General features: G+C 26.3%; 1 protein-coding gene across 3 annotated transcripts in view; it reads right to left on the bottom strand.

Moving 5' to 3' along the window:
* LOC117175978 (Y-box factor homolog) overlaps nucleotides 1-26,057 on the bottom strand; it is a 56,865-nt gene that overhangs the window by 29,556 nt on the left and 1,252 nt on the right. For all 3 annotated transcript variants that reach the window (XM_033365872.1, XM_033365873.1, XM_033365874.1), the window contains exons 2-3: nucleotides 14,940-15,003; nucleotides 546-579 (exon numbers count right to left, since the gene is read on the bottom strand). In XM_033365872.1, coding sequence (XP_033221763.1) covers nucleotides 546-579; nucleotides 14,940-15,003 — 98 coding nt within the window. The remainder of the gene's footprint in view (nucleotides 1-545; nucleotides 580-14,939; nucleotides 15,004-26,057) is intronic.

Below are 26,057 nucleotides of genomic sequence, written 5' to 3'. Positions count from 1 at the left end.
CCTGGCATAAACCCACTTTGGACTTCTCAAATCTTTGTTTCTGTTATTTTCATTACCCTACGAATAAGTATTTTTGAATATATTTTACTTACGGTGCTTAATTATCTTTTAAAATCAATAGAAATGAATGAAATTAATAATTCATTGGAATATTTTCAAACTTCCTATTATATTTCAAATTAAAAGCTCCTGAAAATGCCTTAAAATTTTTAAGAATATCCTAAAATCTTGAAAATCCCATTAATGGTTGAAATCTATAAAAAAATGTATTTGTAAATCTTAAATCTTAATTTTTAAATCTTAAAAACAGGGTAAAGTTTTAAAGTATTATTAAACATGAAACGATCATACTTTCCAACTGTGCAGCTCAACTATTCATTAAGCTACAATCCACGTTTCATGTTTTTTTCACTCCTTTTTTGTATTTTTCATTAAAAATATTTTACTTCGCTTAATTGAGTTTGAATTTCGCAAGCACTTAAATAAGTTCGATAGCTCTTCCTAAAGAGCTGTAAAAAGTTTAGTTTCGTTTTTGGAAAACTCACCTGATGGACAAACACATCCTCCTTGGTGTCATTTCTGAAAAAGACAAAAATGATGCCATTAATAGACTGCAAAACTAACAAATTTTAAACAATAGTAGTAAATAGTGTCATGAAATTTTAAAAATATTAAATCGAAGTTTTAACTATACCATAAAATAAAGCGAAATCCTTTCGAAACTTTTAAAATACCCTACATACTACATACATTAAATATTGATGATAAACAAGCCAATCCTTTTAAATTAATTGAAATCTTTTTAATCTGCTGTAATCCCAAAAAACCTGTATATAAATTTTGTATGTTTTCAACTTCTAATACTTCAACCAGGACTCTTTCTGAAATTCTACTAATTAAACTACATAAATTCGAAACTTAATCTTTTTTCGTGTTTCAATTTATAATTATTCAAGTTTGAACGTTTTTAATTTCATATTTTTTAACTTAGAATGTGATCAAGAGGAAACTCTGCATTTTCAAAAACGCTTTTAATTTGAAATAATATTTTTAAAATTATAATCGATTTAAAATAGGTAAAAACCCATTAAAGTTTCTTATATCGGCAGAAATGCTTAGAAATTTCCTGGAAATTTAGTTTATCCTATAAAGTTCCCCAGAAAACCTGGATCCTGATATCCAGGATACTATTTCAAAATCCTTTGAATCTTTCTGAAATTCAATGAAAAAATTCTTAATCTCGTTAAATTGCTTGGAATTTAAAAAAAAATACCCTAAAATCCCTAAAATCCTAAGCATAAATTAGGGGGTTCTCTTTCTTAAACTTCCAAAATATTTCGGCCAGGATTCTTTTTGAAATTTTACAATTTCAACGATTTAAATTCAAAGCTAAATAATTTGTAATGTTTTAATTTATAATTATTTAGGTTTGAACGTTTTCAAATTGATATTTTTTCCTTTACAATTGAAGAAAATTCCGCATTTTCAAAAACGCTCTTAATTTGAAGTAATGAAATTTTAAATATTAATCAAATTAAAATAGATCGATAATATTGAAGAAATATAAATTTCTCCATTTTTTAAAATCAAATTTGACATTAATCGATTTTGAACGTTCACTTAAAAAATGTACACGACACTTTTTTTCGAAAATCCCATCAAATTCTTTAAAATTGTTGAAATCTCGTGACATTTCCCAAATTTTTTTTAAATCAACCCCAAACACCTCAAAATCTCCTAAAATTAATAAAATTCTCTAAATTTGATGAAATTCCTAGCAATCGCACGAAAATCGAATAAAATCCCGTAAAACATCTTAAAACCGATAATGTCTTTCAAATTTCCTTTAAAAATAATGAAATCTTTAAAATCCTTTGGAATTTCATAAAATCTGATATAGCCTTTTGAAATTGATATTTTCGAAAATTCCTTGAAATCTTTTTAAATGCCTTAAAAGCTTCAAAATATCTTGAAATCTTTGAAATCCACTACAAACTCTTAAAAATAATGAATTGTATTGAAATCCTAGAAAAACTCTCAAATTTTTGTTAAATATTCCTTGGAATCTATATAAATTCCTTATAATATTATGCAAATTTTCAATTTAATCTTAAAATCCTAAGAACCTCGCAAATATTTTTAAATTCTTTGAAATCTTTTTAAAACTTCTTCCATCTTACGCAAACCATTTTAAATTTCTGATAAATTTTGCAACCTCTTGAAATTTACTTTAATCCTACTAAATTCTTTGAAACTATACTATTTTCTCGAAAACAGTTTGAAAATTTTTTAAATCCTCAAATATTTTGAAATCCTGTATATCTTGAAATACATATTTTTAAAATTCTTTTAAACATGTTTAAAACTTTGAAATACTCGATTCTTGCGCCAAAGCGAGAATAAGATCAATATTTTTAATCAAACTTGTAATATTGTGAAATTCCTTGAAATATTTGGAATCTTCCGAAAACTTACAAAGATCACTTTCATTGTCTTAGAAATATTTTAATCTATTAAAAATTTTCTTTGAAACTATATAAAAACCTTTAAAAAAATGTAAATCCTCGAATTTTGTGAAAACCCTAGAAATATTTTTAAATCATGTACAAAATATTGAAATCTAATATATTATTTTAATTCCTTTAAAAATCACTGAATCTTTGAAATCCCACAGACTCCAAAAAATCTTGTAAAATACCATGAAATCTTTCAAATCCTTTGATATCTTATTAATCTTTATAGTCAGTGGAGAGATCCTTAACTATTAGAAGCATATCAAAATAATTAAATTGATTTATTTTGGTAAACCTGACTACTGTTGACTTTGAATTGTATTTACTCAATTGCACCACTAATTGGACTAATTATGTCTGTGGCTTAGCGAATCGTGTCGAGTTAATTTGTTCTCTCCACCCGTGTATGACAGAATAGGAGCATTATGAGTGCTCACAAAGCGAGCAGAATTATGTGGATGACCATTAATTGGGAACTAGGAAATGTGAAAAGAGATATTGATATATATGTTTTGGGTAGATCGAGGTAGAGTAAATATTAATTAAAATAAAGATTCTGTCGTTCGCTTCGAAATTTGAAAAAAATAGGATAGCCATAATGTTTCATTTTAAAAATCCCCTGACTTTTCCCTGATTAACTTTTAATTTTCCCTAACCATTAACATTAAAATACTAGAATTTTAACCTTATGACATTTTTAACATAGAATCTTTCATACACGGAATAAAAGAATTTGAAATTAAATTTTATAATCCAAAAAGACGAGTTTTCAAACAAATAATATAATAGTTCATATTTCAAGGACAAAAAACAGGATTTTTTAACAAAATATTTAAATTTTCGACCTAAAAAGATAAATTACCAACCAAAACCACGAATTTTCAATCAATAACATTCATTTTTAACAACAAAAACACAAATTTTCAACAAATTAGTCCAATTTTCCGTTAGAAAGAAATTATCAACAAAAACGACAAATCTACAGCAAATAAAATGAAATGTTAACAAAATAGTTCGCCTTTTAACCAAAAAACACCAATTTTAAAACCACAAAGACGAATTTTGTACAAAACTGTTCAGTTTCAGAACAAAATTTGAAATTTTCAACCAAAAAAATGATTTTTCAAAATATAATGGTTTGTTAGTTGAGAAAAAAAAAGAACATCCAAAGTTACATTTTAAACCAAAAGCCGAAAATTGAAGCCAAGCAGATTAGTTCTTTATCAAAAGACAAACATTTAGATAAAAAAAAGGTCAATTTGAAACAAAAAATAATTTCTCAACAAAATATTTTTCTTTAACCAACAAAACACATATTCAACTAAAATTGTAACTTTTTAACAGGAATAGTTCAATTGACAGATAAAAAAAATTCATTCTCAACCACTAAAAAAATGTGCAACCAATATAGTAATTTTTCAACAAAAAATAAAGGCAATTTTAACAAAATAGTTAAAGCTTCGAGTAAAAAGATGATTTTTTAACCAAATAATTAAATTTTCAAACACATAGCTGAATTTTTAACCGAATTAATGAATTTTCAAACATATAAAATTAAACTTTAACAAAAAACAGTAGCATCTTGAACAAAATAATTGAATTTTTTAGAAGTTAGTTGAGTTTCCGACCAGAAAATTACTTTCAATAAATAAATAAATTTTTAACAAAATAGGTAGTTGAATTTTCAACCAAGATACATTTTCAACATAGTCAAACTTTCAACTGTATTTCTGTATTTAGAGTACAGATCCATTAAAAAAATAATGTATTTATTAATATTTACAGTTGATAAAATTAAACTGCTTTTATCAAAAAATTATCAACTTCAAATGCTTTCAATTTTTTATTGTTTTAATCTTCCAAACTGCACTTTAATTATTTCAAAAACTGTTAAAATCGAACTTGGGCATATTTTTCTTCTGAAAATTCGCGAAATTCCCGTTTTTCCTACCCTGTGTTTTATTAAAAAAAATCGATTCTAAAAACTTCTATTTTTTTTACCTTTAAAACTGTATTTTTAAATTCTTTAAATTAAAATATATGCTTAAAAATTAAGAACCTAAAATGGAAAATTTGTAAAGTGAAAGATTTTCGAATTAAGCAATGTAAACTAAATGGTATAATAATTGATAAAAATCACAATTTAACCAATTATTTAAAAACCGGTCGAAATCAAAGTTCGATAACATTTTTATTCTAAAAATTTTTTAAAATTCCCGGTCAAAAAATAAATTCACTGTCATTTTCCGGTTTCTCGGTCCAGCGGCCACCCTGAAGAATACTTTTAACAAAATAATAGTTGAATTTTCAACAAAGCAATTAAATTTTCAACAGAATAGTAGAATTTCAGGACTAGAATTCCCTGTCCAATTCTTCATTTTCCCTGATCATCAACATTTAAAAAATCAGAATTCTAATCTTCTATAAATTGACCTACGATCATCCTGGAAAATTAATAGCTAAATTTCAAACCAAGTGAATTGAAAATTGCCTAATAAGAGTTCCAATCTGAAAATAATTCAATTTTCAACATTTGCCAGGAGAGAATGAAAAAAAATGGGTTTGCTCCGATCTCCCCTACATCTGTCTACATAAATGAACATTCACTTCCCTATTTTCTATATAAATTCGAGACTATACAGATATAGCTGTACTGATGTTTGTGAAGCTGTGAAAGGTCGTTGAACTAGTGCGCGTCCTCGCAGAACACGTAGAAAATCCGACACACACACACACACACACACACATTCAAATGCTCGTACAAAACATCGGTTCAGTGAGGGTTCTCGCCCGATCCCCAAACGCTACAGAGGAAACCCCCTCGCTATTTCTACGGGAATATAAGCGTATAGTTCTGGAAACAGTAACTTGAGACGATTTTCGACAGAGTTGGATTCTCAAGCCTCAGACTCAATTCAGAGATCAAACATAGTGTAAATAGTAGGAACAAATTAAGGGGGAAAAAAAGTTTCAAACAAATGCCATATAATTTTGCAAGTATTAAAATTATGTACAGTCTGAATTAAACAGTTCGAAATCAAAAATAATGCAATGGACAATTAAATTGATTTTTTAGGCACAAAATTAAGTTACCTGATCTAATATATTTAAAGTATTAAAAATGTAACTAGGTGTTTATTAAAAATGTTATTATTTAACCCACAAATTTTCAAAATTCGTATTAATTAATCGCAGGTTTCCAAGTCTTTTCCCTAACAACTCTTTTACCACTTCAATATGAATTAACAGAAACCAAGAAAAAAATCTAACTATTTTTGGTTCAAAGTTCATTCTTTTCGAATTAAAAGTCTGCTATTAAATTTTTTTATTAAGAATTCATCTATTTTGATTGAAAAGTATTTCTGGCTTGAAAAATTAACACTTAGATTGAAATTTTTTTTTTTATATTCTCGACTAACAAATCTCTTCTTGATTTAAAATTCAAATGTTTCGTAGAAAATCCGTATTCTCAGCTCAAAAATTTAACAAGTTGGTAGAAGACATAAATATTTGGTTCAAAATTGATGTATTTTGTTGAAAAATAGCATTTTTTGGTAGAAAATCAATTTTTGTTGTTTAAAATACAACTGTCGGGTTAAAAAATTAATTTGTTTTTGTTTCGAATTCAAATATTTTGTTGAACATTCGTTTTTGTTGGTAACCTTTTTCTTGTTAAAATATCAACTACTACATGCTTTGCTTAAAACATATCTTTCAGGTATAAAATTTATCTTTTAGGTAAAAATTTAACACCTTGGTTGAAACTTGAACTATTTCCTTGATAGTTATTTTATTTCTTTATTTTTTGTTGCTGAAGATTTATAATTTTAGTTGAAAATTGGTTTTTGTTTTTAGTTAAATATTGATTTTTTTAAATAAAAATTCAAATATTTTGTAGATAATTCGTCTTTTTGCTTGGAAAATTCAAATATTTGGTAAAAAAAAATCTAATAAAAAACACGAATTTTCGACAAAATACGTTAATTCTTAACCAAATTGTTGAAGTTAAAGTATAAAATATAAAGCTTCAAAAAATATGGAACATTCATATTTTTAGTTAAAAGCATTAATCAAAAAAAATTTTGTTTGAACAAAATAGTTCAATTTTAAAACAAATAGTCGAATTTTCAACCAAACAAGACGAATATTCAACAAAACATTTAAATCATCAAGAAAGATTTTTATTTTTTAACAAAAAAAATGCATTGTTAACTAAAAAAGATTTAATTTGTACTAAGAGATAAATTTATAACAAAATAGATCAATTTGAACCAAAAACATTAATTTTAAACCCAGAAGATTAATTTTCTACCAAAAAGACAAATTTTCAATAAAAAAATTAATTTTGAAACAAAACAGTCAATTTTTCAACCAAACAGTTATTGTTTCAATAAAAAATGTAAAAGTTACATTTTCAGACAAAAACCTTATTTTCTGCAAAAAAAAATCGACTTTATGACAAAATGGTTCAATTTTCAACCAGAGATGAATTCCCAACTAAACTTATGCATCTTCAAAGTTAAATTTAAAAAAATATATAGTTTCATCTAAAAAAGATTAATTTTCTATTAAAAGATATAAATTTATCGAGTTTTTAAGTAACAAAGTGTTTTTGAAAAAAATGGACTTTTAATTAATTTAATTTTTAATAAGAAAAGTTGACTTTTCGATGAAAAGAAATTAAATTTCAGCAAAATATTTAAATATTTACAGTATAAGCGAAAAACCTACCCAATGCTTGTTTCTATCAATAAATAATAAAATGTTAATTTTTATACCTGCATGAAACATCAAAAAAATTAATGCATTTAAACATAAACCGTTAGAAATTAAATTCCAAAGTGCATTTAAAATTGAAGAATTTTTAAATTAGAATCTTTTAGCTAAATCGTTAAAAATTAATGTTTGTTACATTGTGTGAGTGGAATTGAGGAGAGACAATAATTTTTCACGATGTCAATCTGACGTAAACTAAAAAAATAGTCTCATTGATACGACAGAAAAAGTTGCGATATAAAAAAAAAAACGTGAAATGTGACCTGAAATACAGGATCTTTGATGCGGACAAAATACACAAATGAATTCGCAGATTATTATTAATAATTGTCAAAGGTTAATGTTATCGATTAATCACTTGCAGTTGAGAAAAGAGTCGATAAAAAATCGAAAATAAATTAAACAACTGCTTTTAAATTTGACCACAGAAAACAATAAAATTGAATTTTAGTCATTAAATTATCCTTGAACCTTTATTGTTTACTTAAAAATTCTGGTCTAATTGGCTGAAAGGTGAATTTTCATGGCTTTCTGTTAAGTGAATCCACTGGACTAATAGGCTGACTAATAGAAAATACATTGTGGAAGGTTCTGGAAGACCCCGTTCTTAATACACAGTTTGCTCTAGCCGATTAAAAGGCTTCCTCCTTTTGGGTGGGGTTCTCCAGAATTCAACCCTAAGGCTTCCACTTCCGTGTGAACATGATTTCAGCACTTGGAAGACCATATACAGTTTTCTACCATTGAAAGTGCGTTTCCGCCATCTTTTTCAAACTTATGAATGCAAGTATCGTCAGCATTACTTGCAATGCTTTCCTGTGACATCATACGACTTATAACTAGATAATACCTGTTTCTATTCATACCGACAGCAGTACATTAAATTAAAAATTAAATTCTGTCATTTCCGGAGGCATTCAAAAACCAACCTCTTAAAGATCCTGAATTCATTAGAATTTAATTATTTAACTATTTTTTTAATTTCTCACCTCAATATTTAATTTTTTTAAACTTTTGCATCTCAATATTTCATTGTTATTAAATAAAACTAAGGACAATAACAACTTACTTTTCAATTTAAAAAAACATATTTCTGTTATCGACATCGAGTCACCGTGTTAAGTTGCTGAAGGTACTAAAGGTACTATCGCCAAGGATAATTAAAAATTAATGTTTATGATCTACAACGATACGATTCATTTTTAGTGATGTAATGAAAATTTCTGAACATTTTACAAACAATATTCTTAGACATCGTCAATCATAATTATCCGGGTTGGTGACAGTAATTTTTTATTGTATTTCAACCCTTAAAGGGCATACTGGGTGTAAATCACCCAGCGACTTATTTGCGCTTTAACAAAACGTACCAAATTCAAGAAAATGGAACATATGGCGCCAGATTAAAAATCAAGTTTGAGCGCACCTGGGGCGCGCGACGGTTGAATCTCGCGCTTCGCGTTCGAACATAATTGCACCTCGGGCTTCGCGCTCGGATATTCATTCTTTGCATTTGGAATGCTTGAAAAAAACTTTATCAAAAAGATCTCTTTTGGGTGGCAGTATTTATATGCGTCTTCATATTCTGAATTGTCTACTTAATTAAGTATAGTCAAAGATTAAGTTTCTCAAAGCTCTGTAGGCTTTGAGGTACACATTCTCATCGCGACACTCGCGCTCGATTTCCGACAGACATTTGTAAACAGGTTTTGTTGGATCTTTTCTCGTAACTTTCGTCGTTTTTCCACTCATTTTTTTTATTTTACGTTTTTCAACGTTATTTTTCACGAATAAAACAAAAAGTACGCGTCCTATCAAGAAGTGATTCTTAACGAAATTGTAGATCTTTTTTGGAATAACCATTTTTGTTAATTCATCTTTTTTTGTATCCTACATAGTTTGTCCACAAAATGGAATTTTTTATTTTCGATTATTTTGGTACAATCAAAATTTGAATTTTCGATTTTTGAAGAAAATCCAAAAATTGGTTATGATAATACCTTGTAGGGATTTCAAAAAGAAATGTATTTCTTCTCTTGACTTTTTTTCATATAGTGTTTTTCGGCTTCAAATTTTGATTTTCGGTTGATTAAAAAATTTTTGAAAACGCTATAACTCTGAGAATTTTCTTATTATCAAAAAAAGTCATAAGGATAAATTATTTGTTCTTTTCAATACTATAAATATCCGTACAGAGAATTTTCAAATTCAGAAAAAAGTGGTCTCAAGAATTTTCAAAATGCGCTCACTTTTTGAATTTTTATCAAAAATGGCTGGTTATCGAACTCGTCCTTTCTTTTAGGACCTAAAAAAAAGTGTGCCAAAGATGGATTTGATTCGTTCATTTTTTCGAGAGTTATCGTGTTTACGGTCGGACGGACAGACAGACGCCATCGTGAAAACCTGATTTTCGGATTCAGGGGGTCTCGAAACGTGGAGATCCGTTGAAAAAGTGTGATGTCAAATTTCCGATACTTTCTCAATCATAAATGATGAAAATGTAAAAATGACATGAAAACCTATTTTTGTATGTCATTTTCACATAATTTTTTATATTTATAATTTTTATACGTAGTTTAAGATCAATACTGTAGTTTAATCACGCAGAGTACGGTGTTTCATTTTTCATTGAATTGAAGCTTTTATTTTTCAGAATAAATACCTTTTGTGGAACGAACACTTTAAGACTCATTTTATTTTTGAAGCGCCATATCTCGGAAGTATTTAGGTAAAGTTTTAAGTAAAAATATCAAAAACTTAAAAAGTTATGAACTTTAGAGTGAAAGATGTCATCTTTTAATTTTCTTCCAAATAGGATTTTTTGTAACTACTTAAATTTCAAAACCTTTTATGAAAACTTTTTCTCCTTAAACTAGATAGATTAAACATCATTCCTTTATTTTCTTATAAAAAACTATCCAATATCGTCGGCAAAGCACACGTTTGAATACCCTTGGGTTACTAACACCCAGTAGGCTCTTGATGTAATTTTACGGAAGTGTGTCCTTTAAGGATTAAAATCATTTTTTTAACTAGCTTTAAAAAAATGGTAAGCACTTTAGACTTTCTACTGATAAAAATAAAATAAAAAGATTTTGAGAACCTAGAGAAATTAAAAATAGGTAAGTAGTTTAATTTGAAAATTAGCACCTTTGAGTTAATACTTTAGTTCTTTCAGCTTCCAGTTTTGATTACTTAGACGCGTCAAATTGTTCTTGTGTATTCTTTCAGTAAAAAGTCCTGAGATATTCAAACAAATTTTATTAAGTTCGTTAATTTTTTTTAGATGCAGAAATGACTGTTTGGAAAACCTGCATCGACAAATTTGCAGACTTTTACGCCCTACAAAAAGACTGTAATATGAATTGTTATTCCACTTAAATGCGAACTGAATTAATATTACCCAATACAAAAATCGAGCCGCTTTTTATTGAAAACTCTATCTTTTCTGATGAAAAGTCTACTTTTAATTTTTAGTTAAGAATTCATCTTTTTTTGGTTAAAAATTATATTTTTTGTTCAAAATCCAACAATTCCATTAAAAAGCCATACTTTCTGGTTAAAAATTCTCCTTTAATTAAATCCAATTGTTGTTTAATTTAAATAAAAATATTATTTTAATTAATGTATTAACTGTTACATTTTTTGTTGAAAATTTCTCTTTTCAGGATGAAAATTGAACTTCTTGGTTGAAAGTTGTACTACGTTCTCAAAAGTTCACTATTTTGGTTAAATATTATTTTAGTTTAAAATTCTTTTTTTTCCCCTTGTAAACAAATAATTCTTTAAAATTAAAAAATAAACTATTTTCTTGAAAATTCTACACGATTGGTTGAAAATTAGCTTTTTTGATTAAACTTTATATTCTCGGCTAAGAAGCCTACTGGTGTAGAAAATTCGTATTTTATTTAAAATTAATTCTCCTAAATGAAAATTTATTAAACTATCCCATTCTTGGTAGAAATTTTATACTATTCAGTTGAAAATTCAACTATTTGTTGGAAATTCTGTCTTTGGAAAATTTGTCTTTTTTAGGTAAAAAATTACTTTCTTGACAGAAAACTAAACTATTTGTTTCAAAATGTATGTATTTTGTTAAAAATTGATATTTTTGTTAGAAAACTAATTGTCTGGGTTGAAAATTCATATTTCTGTTTGAGGATACAACTATTTTGTTGGAAATTCGACCTTTTTGGTTCAATTAACCTATTTTTTTAATTTAAAACTTAAATATAATTAGCACTAAATATAATATATATATAAATTGTTCAAAAAAATATAATCAGCAGTAAAAGACAATTTTTAAAAAATATTGTCATCGTTAAAAAAAATGAAACAGTAATTTGACAAAATTTACGGATACTTCATGTAAAAGTTACAACCTCTTTTTCAGAGTTTACAGTTTGAAAGTGCCAACTGGACAGAAAACTGTAGTATCACTGATTCTGTAAATTCCACAGAAACTTTGGTAATATTTACTGCAAAACAAGGCATGCCGTCCCCATTTTAAAACTGAATATTCTGTAAGTTGAGCAGAATTTTTTTTTCTGCGCAAACAGTGTATTGACTCCAAGAACTGAATAGGGAATTGCATAAATCCCAAGCCCACCTGAGATCTGTATTTCAAATGAGAAGCGAAAACCGCAGCAAAAGCTTTCACTGGAAAAATGCAGTTATCTAAAGGCTTCCATTTTTCCATTGAAAAATCAATAATGCTATTCATGGTCGTAAAGGATTCTCAAAGCCGCAGAGCAGAGTTTTATCAATTTTTACAAATGCATTAAGGATTCTCTCAGAGATACTGGATCATCTGAACAAATTATAGCTGACTCGACATCCCATTAAAGCAAAACTTTAGCCAATCCTTTTAAAATCTGGACGGGGAAGAGTCCATAAAACAAGTGGGAAGTAGTCTAAACCAAATGTAGAAAAACAACGCCAATAAAATACTTTCTCGCTAAAAGTGAGATCGGTCATCAGTTGTTTCCAACAAACGATCCTTTCCAGTAAAACACCAGCATAAGCTGTATAGAGAAAATTACAAGTCCTGAGTGCAATGGCTATAAACAGTAAAGACGAATGGAAAATGGGAAAGCAGGGTTTCCAGCTCATAGGGAAGTGCAACTATACTCGTATTACCTTGGGAATATCTCGTTCCAAGTGGCAAGAAATTTTGGCAAAAAGCCAGACCAATGGGTAGACCTAGAAATAGCGAAAGGCGGCTGAGACGAAAATCGCCTCATGAAATTTGCAGATTGATTTTAGTTAAAAAATGTTTAATGACCTAACTAGAATCTTTTATAAATGGAATAAAACAACTTTAAATTATAATTTATATATATTTAATTTATTATTTTCAGGGCAGCCACATCCCAATTTAATTGAAAAAAGTGCCCTACTTAAACCAAAAAAGGGACTAATTTCTACCTTAAAAAGGGACTAATGTGCATTATCAATGAGAATATTGTTCTTTTCAATGTAAAAGAATTAAAGGAATACGATGAATTTTATAAGAATTCCAGGTAAATTTAAACAAATTCAGTATAAATTCACCTCAAAAGAATTCAAGCTAAATTAAAATTAATTGGAAAAAATTTCAATGATTTCAGTAAAATTCTAATAAATTAAAAAAAGGAATCCAAAGAAATTCATATAAATATAATATAATATTAATTTTACGGAATCCATTAAAATTCTATAATATCCCGCGAGTTCTATATTTCCTAGAATCCTGGGAAGTTTATTAAAATACCTTGAAAGCTTTAAAATCGCTTAAAATAATTGAAATAATCGGAAATTGATAAAATATCTTCAAATTATTGACATAAATTCAAAATGGCTTGAAATATTTTTTAATAAAAAATAAAATTTACTGAAACCTTTTAAAAAGTCTTGAAAATAGGTTGGGATCTTTTAAATTAAAAATTCTTAAAATATTTTGAAAAACCATAACAAATTTTAAAGCTCATAAAAATGCCTGGGAGATATTAAAAATAACTGCAAATATTTCTAAACTTTTGACATCCCTTGAAACTTTTTAAGCTATTCGAAATTCCATGCAACTTTTAAAAATGCCCGAAAATCTTTCAAATTCTTTAAAAAAATAAAAAATATCCATAAAAACCTTAAAGGTCCTGCAAAATCGTTTTATATCTTGCTAACTTCTAGAACATTTTTCAAAACACCATGAAAATTTGGATAAGTCCCGTAAAATCATTCAAATACTTGGAAATCCCTTGAAACTTTTTGAAGATCTTTAAAATTTTCGAAAGTTTTAAAAATGCCCTAAAATCTGTCAAATCCTTTGCGATACCTTCAAATTATAAAAATTCCTTGGAATTTGTTGAAATACCCCAAAATATTTCAAAACCTTTGAAGCTACTTTGAGATCTTGAACATTTCTTGGAATTTTGTAAAATACCCTTAAAAATAATAAAATCAAAATATTCGAATTTGCTTCAAACGATTGAAATGTATTAAAAATTATTGTAATGTTTTAAAATATACCTTAAAACATTTAAAATTTTTTGGAATAAAGTCCAATTATTTTTTTATTTATTTTATTGTATCTTTTGGAATCCTACGAGAAAATTTTGAAAGCTCTAAATCCTTTTAAACCGCATCAAATTGTTAAAATCTATTGGAATATTTTTAAAAACCCTAAAATATTTCAAATCCTTTTGGGGGATCTTTTAAAATCCCTTGAAACTATTTGAAGCTCTTGGAAATTCTTTAGAATTTTTAAAAATATCCCAACATCTTAAAAATTCTTTGAAGTCCCTTCAAATGACTGAAATCTATTTAAAGCTTTTAAAATGCCCCGAAATATTTCAAATACATTGGACTCTTTTGAAATCCCTTCAAACTTTTCAAATCTCTTGAAAATTCTTTAGAATTAAATACCCTAAAATATTTCAAATCCTTTAAAATATTTTGAAATTTGTAAAGTTTTTGAAAATTTGACAAAATGTTAAAAAATAGCCTAAATTCTTTCAAATCTTTTTGAATTACTTCAACTCATTGAAAACCAAAGATTTCGAACTTTTCAAAATATTCTTTGAAAAATCAACTAAAGTCTTAAAAATCCCTTCAAATTATTGAAATCTATTAAAAATCTTGGAATCTTTTTAACTATCCAAAATTTTTTTAAATCATTTCAAATCCTATTACATTTCTTCTTTTGCGCATTTTTTTCTCGCCAGAATCTGGGAAATCAACAACTCTCAATGGATTCTGAAAAAGGTTCTATTAAATTCTGGAGTATCTACTTGAATATAGAATCTACTTCAGAGCATAAATTCAGAGAATACTTCAAACAAAGAAACAATCAGGCTCCAGCTTCAATAATTGACAAAGAAGCTCAATTCACGTGGAACAAGAAGGCGTCAGAAGTAATTACTCTCGAAACGCGAAGAGGATATAATCGTTCAGGAAATTCGTATTTCGATCTTACAATTCAAAGTACTTGAAACTCTCGTGAGATCTTCAGAACAGATTGATAATGAACAAAAATTTCATTCTGATCTGTATTGACATCAAAACTTTTTTAGAATTAGCGAATAAATCTCGGGGGGGGGGGGGGGGGGGGGGGGGGGGAGTTAATGCAAACATTTGTTTTATTCTGCAGGTATCGAAATAATTATGACTTACCTGTTGATGAACCCGTAGCCACTCTTTACGTTGAACCATTTTACTGTCCCGGTGACTTTTGTAGCTGTAACACAGACAAAAAAAAAAGAATTAAAAATCCATTTTTTATGAAGCAAAATAAATTCGGAAAGATTTTAATAATTAAAGCAAATCCTAAACAAAACTTGTGAATAAACTTTGTTTTTTAACTCAATCTACTCTTGAAAAATTAAATTCTAGGCATCACATCCCGAAATGCTCTCAAACAGGGAAATACGTCGATTTTTCAAGAAAATGGGACAATAAATTATTTTAATTAATTAACATAGGAAACCTATGTCTAAGATTTTAAGTCCAAATGTATTGCATTTTTAACAACATCGTTGAATTTGCGAACAAATACAGACGAATTTTTAACATAATAATTGTATTTTCAACCAAATACTTGATTTTCTAACCCAAAAAAGATGAATCTTTAACTAAAAGGATTAATTTTCCACCAAAAGACAAATTGCCAACCGAGAAAGATCAATTTTTAAAACAAACAAAAAACAAATTTTCAACATTGTTCAATTTTCTACCAAGTAGATGAATCTTAAACAAAATGAATTTTTAAATAAGTTCAACTTTCAACCAAGTAGTAGATGGGTTTTCAACCAGAAATATGGATTTTCAACAAAACGTATAATATGTAGTTAATGTTTAAAACAAAAAATATTTTTATTTTAAATAAAAAAAAACAGTTGAATTTAACAAAAAATATACTTCAAAACAAAAATTGAATTTTCTACCCAAAAAGATGAACTTCTAAAGAAGAAGATTAGTTTTCTACCAAATTTACTTTCAATTGTAAATAAAAAACTGTTAAATTTAAGAAGAAGTTCATTTTCAAGCAAATGGTCGAATTTCCAACGAATCATCAACCAAAAATTTAATTTTCAACTAAGTTGTTCCACTTTCAACCAACCAATTAAATTTTCTATTAAAGTCGAATTTTCAACCCAATAAGAGGAATTTTTAATCAAGAAAATTGGTTCACTACCAAAAAAGACTAATTTTCAACCAAATGGTTGAATTTTCAGCCACAACTAGAATAGTTAAATTTTTAGTTTAAAAAATTAAATAAAAGAAAATCAGTTTTCAACAAAATAGTTCAATGATCAAAATCAAACAAGATTACTTTCCAAAGAAACAGTTCATTTCAAAACAAAAGATATGAATCCACCAAAAAATGAATTTCTAACAAAGTAGTTTAAATTTCAACCAGGTATTTAAATTTTTAATCAATAAAGATGAATTCTCAATGAAAAGAGTAATAGTGAACACTTCTTCAAAAAAAGATTTTAATTTTAAATAAAGAACAATTAAATTGAATTAAGGAGGATTTTGCAGTCAAGAAAGACAAACAATGTTTACTAAATTATCAATTCGTGCAATTTTAAAAAGTCCAATTAACTTTCAACCAAGTATTTGATATGAAAACATTTGATTGAATTCAGTAATTTTGAAACGAGGTGAAAAGGCTTTATGATCAATTAAATAAAAACTCCTGAAAAAAATTAAAATAAATAGAATTTAGTGAATCCAAAAGAATTATAATGAATTGACAGAAATTTTAAAAATCGATAAAATGCCATTCATTACAATAAAATTTGAGTGAATTTAGGGCCATTAAAGAGAAATGAGAAGAATTCGATAAAATTCATACAAAATCTAACTGAATTAAAAAAAAAACAAGTAACTGATTAATTAAATTAAATATTAATATGATAATATAATATTAATATAATAATATAAATAATTAAATTAAAAATATGAAAAAATCCATTAAACTAAGGTTTAAAAAAAATGAAACAAAAACTTTTTTGAAATTCATTGAATTGGGTAGAATTAAGTGAATTTAGAAGAATTCAAAAACTGTTCTGTAGTAAAAATGTTCCATATCTTCCGAACTTCTAAGAAATTCTTTACAACCGCATGCAAATTATTAAAACTTCGGAAATCATTGAAAATTCTTTATTTCTTGAAAATGCCTTGAAATATTTCAAAATACGCTTTAAAAATTCAAAGTCTTTGAAATCCTTTCAAACTATTCAAATAAATAAAAAATACCTGGGAAACTTTTAAAATTTCTTAAAATATTTCCAATCCTTTAATACCTCTTGAAATCCCTTGAACTTTTTGATGGCCTATTTGGAAATTCCATTAAATTACTGAAATCCATTACAAATTACTTGCAATCTTTTAAAACAGCCTAAAATATTCTGATCCCTTTGCTTATTTGATCAATTAATCATCAGATTCAATTAAATAATTTTTTTTTAATTAAAAAAATCCATTGAATTAAGTATAATTGAATAGATTTAGAAAAATTCAAGTGAATTAAATAAATTAAAGAGAAGTTCAAATAATTTAAAGGAGTTCAGTATGAATTAATAAGAATTCAGGGTGAATTCTAAAAACTAATTTCACATTTCTTCAAAACTTTGAAACCCTACAAAATGCCACACTTATCCGTAAATAAATTCTTTAAAAACAATTAAATTATTATAAAATCCCATGAAATTTTACGATATTACTTGAAATCCTGGAAAATGTATTTTAAATACATTGAGAGCTTTACAGTCCTTTAAAATTATTGAAATCCAGGAAAATCTTACAAAATAACAAGAAATCTTTAAACAAATTTTTCACATCTGTATCAAATAAATTTCGACATAAGGGTTGAATGAAGAAACAAAATACCTGCAATTCAAAGCGCAAATATTGAGAATAATATCCACTATTACGAATCCAGACAGCATGAAGGCAACAATATTTTATCCACAAATTGGATACCAGAAAAAAATGCTTTCGGAAACGCGTTAGCTTTGACGCTGATTGCATTTTAAAACATTAATGGCAAAAAATAATAAAAACTGTACCGGGGATCGATTCCTAATCCATTTCGATGCACTCATAGAAATTGTTCTGGAATGTTTTAATTACAGAAATACAAATGAAATTCTAGCCAACACACCAAAAATTAATATTTCAAATATCAGGAGGAAACAGGTAAATTTTATTAGCCAGAAAAATATGATAAAGTTAAATTAACATGTTTCCTCGTTGCAATTGCAAATTGTTGCATTATATCAGAATAAGAGGGCGTATTGCTAAAGTGCAAAGGCGGAGATTGTGCAATAATGAATAAGCTCACAGAAAAGGAAATATTGCTTAGACTGAAATTAAAAAGTTGTATTATTTTTGCGTTATAAAAAAGTTCTGAAAATAACGGTTCAGAATCTACATAATTTTTTTAGAAATATGGTCAAATGAGATTTTAGATGTTCACATTCTAATTCTGCTCAATTTTAAATGCTCAAATGGCTTTAATTTCCTATTGAAACTGGTTAAACTTCAAATTGTACAATCTTGTAAAGCTTCATTTAATATACACATATCAGAACAAAAGCTCAAGAAAATAAAAGTTAAGTTCTAAATTTTTCCTATTAGTTCATACATAAGTTTTCGCAAAAAAATTTAATTGCCTTGCCGGTTTATTGGCAGATGTATTACAAATCACTCGAATGCGGCCAAGGTTTTGTTAACGCCAAGTCTTGAGAGACGGAGTTTCAACTATTTACTTTACTCATCATCTGCCTTATTGCAAAAAAAACAGGAATAGTTTCAAACCATATTTGAGTAGTGAGCCGACAAACCAAGATAAATCCATTTTTGAAAAAATAGAGACAATGATTATTTCTATATGCTTGGAATATTACCAATTCGACTAACAAACTTAAATTGGCAGGGACGAAAATGTTCTCGGTTTTAATTTCTACTCATAAAATAAAATGAATTTGTGAAGCATTTTTAATTTCAAATGACAAAATCAATACGTAAATAGGTAAAACTTAAACACTTTTTTCAAATTCATAAATACAAAAAGTCGCATGACATTTGTGAAGATAATGAAAAAAGCAGCATCAGGCACTGAAAACTAGTGTGAAATAATTTGGATTTCGAACATTATTTGCACATATTATTTGCAAACTTGTCAAATTGGATTATTTTCAAATGAAATAAATTTTGAACATTTTTAACTTAAAATTACTTAACAATTAAGGCTTTAATTTTCGGGTTGCACAATGTGAAAATGAATTTTTTTTTAATAATTTAGACTTCGCAGCCCAAAAATTCTATTTTTAAAAAAGCAATTGAATTTTTAGCGAATTAGTTGAATTTTCAACCTACAAGATGAATTTTCAACGAAATTGTCAAATATTTTTAAAAAATCAAAATAAAACTGCAATCAAATACCTAAATTTTCAAGTAAAATACGAAATTGTCAAAAGACAGTTAAATTATTTACCCAAAAAGTTGAATTTTCAACAAAGAGAAGATCTTCCACCAAGAAAAAGAAAATTTGTTCAACCGAATATTTAAAATAACCCTCATGTGCTAGAGAGAGCCTCGACATTTTCCATTCCATTTAGCAGAAGTAAACATTGTAAAAATAGATATGAACATTAACTGCGTATAATAAATATTTTGCAAAAAATGCGAACAACTTGGAAAAAAACTGCCGGGTCCCTAGGACCCGGTCTAGCAATGACGGATTGAAAAAAATAATATTTCACAACAAAAATTCTTTTTCAGTCAAGAATCAACCAAACAACAGTTGAATTTTGAACAAAACGTAATTTATTTTCAACCAAATAATTCTTTTAAAGAAGGGGAATAAGAGAAAGAGTGTAAAGACCACAAATTCATATAATTCAATAAATTGGAAATTGTTCAATTACAAACGCTATTAATTTAAAATTTAAGCATAAAACAAAAATGAGATTACATCTTTAATTTTCTCAATTAAAATGGTAACATTTTATCTTGTGAATTTCAATCTTAAAAGTTTCATTGTGACTTAAATTGAAACAGATTAAAATAATCACTGTCTTTCAATACAAAATCACGAACATAGATAAGCAGGTGTAAGAAAATCTTAACCTGAAATCGCTCAACCAACATATTTTGTGATCTATAAAATATAAATAACTAAATATATATATATATTTATATATATAAAATAATAAGAAATACTTTTTTTATTTGTGTATGAACAGGTAGTTTTAATTATTTCAAGACCGGACGTAAAACAACTCTCACGGACACATTGTCGTATATGACCTATTTTAACCAGGTCATAAGTTAAATAATCGATTACATTCACGACTATCGCCCTGGTTTTTGTAAACTTTAGCGAAAAAAGGTGATCTCCACAAAGTTTTATTATAAACTGGGGAAATAATTCAATTCTAAATATTTTTTTGTCTACAGAACAAAATGTTTAATTTGTGGAACAAGCTACAAGAATTTTGTTTTGAAACGTATTTTAATTTAAAACAGGGAATAAATTTAGATCTATATCCCAGTATTATTTTAGAATTAATATACGAAATTTATGGATAACATTATTTTAGCAGTAACTATTTAATTTACAAATTTTATGGCTCAAAATCCTCTTCAAACATGAGAAATATGGCGATTTTACATGAAAATAGGGTAATAAATTCCTTGTGAATAAAATAATAGATACCATATTAAATTCAAAATTAAATGCTTCAAATTGCTAACATCAAGGGTCGAAATACATTGCATTTCCAACAACCGAAAATTAAATTTCAATTGAAAGAGGAAATATCCATTTACAAAGACAGAATTAAAAAATATACATTTGACTTTTAAACCAGAAAAGATGAATTTTCTATAAAATATTATATTTACAACCAAGAAAAATTAATTTTCAATTAAATAATTGAATTTTCAATAAACAAACATTAACTTTTAATGAATCGGTTGAATCCAAAACTAAATAGTTGAACATTCAAGGAAAAGAAACTAACTGTTAACCGAACAGTCCAGGGTGACCCTTTTAATCAAAGAACAAAATTCCCGGTCATTTCCCGGTTCGCAAATATTTTTCCCGGTCAATAAAATTTTAAAAATCGAAATATAAAGCTAAACAGTAAAAGTACAAGTAATAAAAAAAACTAAAGCATTCAAAGTGGAACTCTTGAATTTTTAACTTTTAAAACTGAAGTTTAAAAATTTTTAAATTCAAAAATTTTCTATTGAATTTTTCAATAATTTCAACGTATAATCTGAAAGGTACTAACACTTTTTAACTAAATAATTTCAAGTTTAATGAGTTTAAACTGCAAAATTAAGAATTTTTAACATTCATAAATTATAGAGTCCAAAAATTTAGATTAAGTTCCAAAAATATAAATTTAGGTTGAAATTTTCAATACTCTAAATTAAAGAATCAATCAATTAACTTTAAAAATGGTCAAAATTATATTATTCAGTTATTTTAGGCCATTAAATATTTAAAAATTTAAATTTTGTCAACTCGAATGCTCTTAAATTAGAATTTAAATTATTTTCATTTTAAATAGTTTAAGCATACTTGAAAAACTTTAAAATTGCATTTCAAAACCTTGAGAAATCTAGTAGTTTTAAATTTTTTCAAATGTAGCTTACCGTGTGTTTACCGAAAAAATTTGGTTATTCGTAACGAAATTTCAGTGCAAATACTCACAACCTAATTTAAAACCAAATGTAGATTTTTGCAGTTTACAACAAATTTAGAGGCTTTTTACGAAATTTTCAAAGGCTCCAAACGAATAAAAACATTTTCTTAATATTCCTAGGAAAATTGAAAATGGTTCTTCATTTTGAAAAATTATTTTTACAGGATATACAAAAATATTTCAAGATAATTCCAATATTATTAAAAACGACCCAGGAAGAATTTAAGGATTTTTTCAAAATTTTTAGATTTTCTAAAAATTGCAGGAAAAAGTTTTAAATTAATTTTGAATCTTTTCGAAACTTCTGAACATTTCTTAAAATTACTCAAATTTGTGTACAAATAATACGTGTTCAATTATTATTTATACATCAAAATTCGACAATTTTGCTTACAAATTAAACATTTTATTAAGTAGAGCAATAAAAATTGTGAGGTTAAAATGTTAAAAGCTTTTCGAAATTTTAACAATTCAAAGCTTTCTACGTCAAACAATTAGGTTTCAAATTTTTTACTTTTAAATATTTAGCTTCAATTTAGACTTCTTAAATTACAAGTCAAATATTGCTAAATATTAAATAATTATCTTGTTTCATAATTAATTTTTTTAAATTAAATAGGTTAAAAATTGAATAATTTAGACTGAAACAATATTTTTAATTTAATAAAAGCCTTTAATTACGAATATGGAAATTCTTTGACTATTAAAAAAATGATTTATTTATATTTACAGTTAATAAAATAAAACTGTTTTTTATCAAAAAATTTCAACTTCAAACGTTTTTAATTGTTTGAGTCTTCAATACTGCACGTTAAATTTTTTAAATTAAAAATATAAGCTTAAAAATAAAAATCTAAAATAAGAGAATTTTTCAGGTGCATGACTTTCGAATTACGCATTATAATCTCAATGATATAATAATTGAAAAAGATATCAATTCAACTAATTATTTTAAAAGCTATTGAAATCGAACTTGGGACAGATTTTTCTTCTGAAAATTTGTAAAATTCCCAGTCAAGAAATAAATTATGAAAAGATGAATTCTGAACACGAAGACATGAATTTTCAACCAATAGGTTAATTTTTTAACCAAAAAGTTAAATTTTCAACGAAAGTGTTAAAATTTTAAGTCAAAAAGGCGAATATTTAACAAAACAATTCACTTCACCAAAAAGATGAAATTTCTAATAAAATAACCAACAACAAAAATATACATTTTTTTATAATGCAAGTCAAGTTTTAACTAAGAAATTGAATTTTGAAAGTGGAGATGAATTCTGATTCAAACATTTAAAAGTAGAATTATGAATTAGAAGGAATTGAATTTCAACCAAAAATTATCAATTATACCAAATATGAATTTTCAGTCCTAAAGGGCGAATGTTCAAGAAAACAGCTAAGTTTTCAACCAAAAAGATTATCTGAATAAAATAGTTAAATTTTGAACAAAAAAATTGAATTTTCAATCAACAGATCACTTTTCAATAAAATGATTCGATTTTCAACCAAGAGATGAATTTTCAACAACATAGTTGAATTGGAAAAAAAATACGAATAAATAGTTTCTAAAAAAGGGAACATACGGTAATTATTCAAAAAAGGGGGGGATATTAAATATGTATTGTTGCATGTATAAAAGAATAAACAATCTTTTTTACAAGAAATGTTATATTTTTAATCATATTCGTTTAAAAATGTCTTTCATTAATAATTAAATCTTGATACTAACAGTACATTTATATATTTCTTTCCAATGTTTATCACTTCGTCCTTACAATAATTAATATTTTGAACTAACATTTATATTTGTGTTACGATATACTTTTTTTTTAATGTTGTACTTCAATTATTTTAAAACACATTGTACAAATGGATCAATACTATACAAATTCACTTTTTATTAGTAAAGTTATATTATAGCTGTAAAAAAAGTTATTCTCAGTTATATTAATTGGAATAAATAATTACATAAGTTTAAAAAACATTAAAATTTCACTACACCTAATAAATGTACACTATTTTTTAAAAGAATAATTTTGTAGAGGTAAAAAGAGCGATTACTATTAGAGTTTTGTTAAAAATAAAAGGGAAAAAAAGGAAATTAAAAAAATAATTAATAAATAGCATAAACTTTAGACTGAATCAGTTGATACGCATCTCATATTTTGATTTCAATTACAGTGGATAAACTGATTACTCCTGGTGATAGTTGAATAATGGAAAGCTGTCTCTTATCAATTTAATTTGACATGCTTTTGCAAGTTTCAAACTCGAAATTGAATTGTTTCGCACCAAAGAAGCCCACTTCCAAACAAAAATAACAAGATTAGTGGAGCTTCGACCTCTAAGGAGTTGGAAATTCTCTAATTATCAACGAACGAGGCTTATGACAATAAACCCTCTCGTAATGGAGATTACACAAGAGAGTTCTAAATTCTAAACCATATTCTGAAATCATCTAAATAATTGTAGGTTCATTTTTTCAGGAAAAAATAGGAAAATATGGGTAAGATTTAATATTAACTTTTACATGTGAAACAATCTTTTCATACAATTTTGTATATAAGGCTAAACCATTTTTTAATTATCCCTGTCCATTAAAAAATTTTATGGTCGATGGAAATCTATTTATGGAGATACAAAAAAGACTGGCAAGAAAAAACGGTTAAATAAACCATTTTTATGTTTAAAATCATTCTCCTCATAAAGAATATTTTCTCTTTTACAAAATACCACCATCAATAATAACATCTAAAATATTTTAGCTCTACTTAAAGGTCAATTTAGTTTGAACTCGTTCAAATAAATTTGTGTAATTTTCTATTGGTAAGATTTAAGAATAAAGGGGGTCAATTTTGAACGTTTCACATTTAACTTTGCAGTTAATCAGCTTGGAATGTCAAATTAATAAATTATTTAACTCTGCACATTTAAGTAAAATATTGTTCAATTTCTAACACTCCTTTTTTAAATTGCTAATCCTTTTCATTTTACTCGTTTTCAACATATTATATAAGGTTTCAGCTACAATTTTTTTTAAGGGCGTTTTTAAATTATATTTTCAAATATCGTATATTTATTCAACAAATATCATAATAATTCTGAGCGGGAATCCCCAGCTCCAAAGTTAAAATTCTAATTTTGTATGGAAATTCCCTGTTACAAGTCAGAATTATATTTATTTAGAACGTAATCTATTATGAGCCAGAAACATAACTCCATTTTTTAAAGCTTGAAAGAGAGAACTCAGAATTAAAAGTACTTTCTACATATTCCGTCACTGAAAAAAATTACATGTTCCAAAATAAAAACATATTCTGAACATAAGTTCTATATTTTTATTTTTTTGGGTTTTTTTTGTTTTATTTGTATCCTGCATTTTTTAAATAAATGGATTAAAAAAGTATTTAAAAACATTAAACGTTTCATCTTTTTTGTTTTAAATTCATTTCTTTGGTTGAAAATGTAACTATTTTGTCATAAATTCGTGTTTTATATATGAAAATTATTTGTTCGACCTGAAAACTTTACTATTCCATTCACGGTTGAAAACTATCTTTTTAGTAAAAAATTAACTATGTACTTATTTAATTTTTGTTGAAAATTCAACTATTTTTTTAAATTATTTGTGTGTACTGAAAATTTAATTTTTCCAATTTTAGTTGAAAATACGTAAATCGACTCAATTGAAAATTCATGCATTTGTTGAAGAATTCGGCTTTTTGGCGGAAAAATATTCTTGTCGGTTGAAAATTTAACCATCTTGTCAAAAATTCTTGTTTTGCATCGAAAAATTAGTTTAGTGAACTTAAAACTTAACTATTCCACTTATGGTCAAAAATGTATATTTTTAATTGAGAATGTATTTATTATTATTATATATGAGTGTGTATTATATACATATATTTTTTTTTGTGGAAAATTGAGCTATGTTGTTGAAAATTCTCTTTTTACAATTTTTTTTCTACATTTTTTCAAACTGAAAATTTCATTTTTCCATTTTCAAATACATTTTTTTAGATAAAAATGCATCTATTCATTAAAAAATTCATGTCCTTTTTAAAGAATTTGTCTTTCCGATAGAAACTTATTTTGTCAGTTGAGAATTCATCATTTTTCTTGTAAGTTTAACTATTCCACTTTTAGTCGGAGATTGATTTTTCTTAGTCGAAAAATATATATATTTTTTGCTTTTTTTAAAGTTACTGTTTTGAAAGCTATTATACTTATGGTTGAAAATATATCTATCTTTAGGAGAAAATTTAACTACTTGGGCCTTCTATTTGTCTTGCAAAATCTTTACGGTGTTTCACTGATATATTTTATATTAGAGTTAAAAAACAACTTAAAAATAAAAAACATTTCATTGCACCATAAATATTTTCTTAATTAAGAGAATTTCAGAAATGTGCAAAACGCCTGGATTTTCAGCTTTAGAAATGCTCTGGATACTTATCCTTCACAGAGGTTGAAAATAAACCTCTGACTGTACAAAAATAAGTTTCTTCGAATTACGCATGATGAGCATATTTGCTGAATATCGTCCGAAATTTTGCCTTGCATA

Source organism: Belonocnema kinseyi, chromosome 7 (genome assembly GCF_010883055.1).
Source record: "Belonocnema kinseyi isolate 2016_QV_RU_SX_M_011 chromosome 7, B_treatae_v1, whole genome shotgun sequence".
In the NCBI taxonomy this organism is placed as follows: Eukaryota; Metazoa; Arthropoda; class Insecta; order Hymenoptera; family Cynipidae; genus Belonocnema; species Belonocnema kinseyi.
The sequence above is the reverse complement of the archived record's forward strand: the minus strand, read 5'-3'. Positions and strand labels throughout refer to the sequence as shown.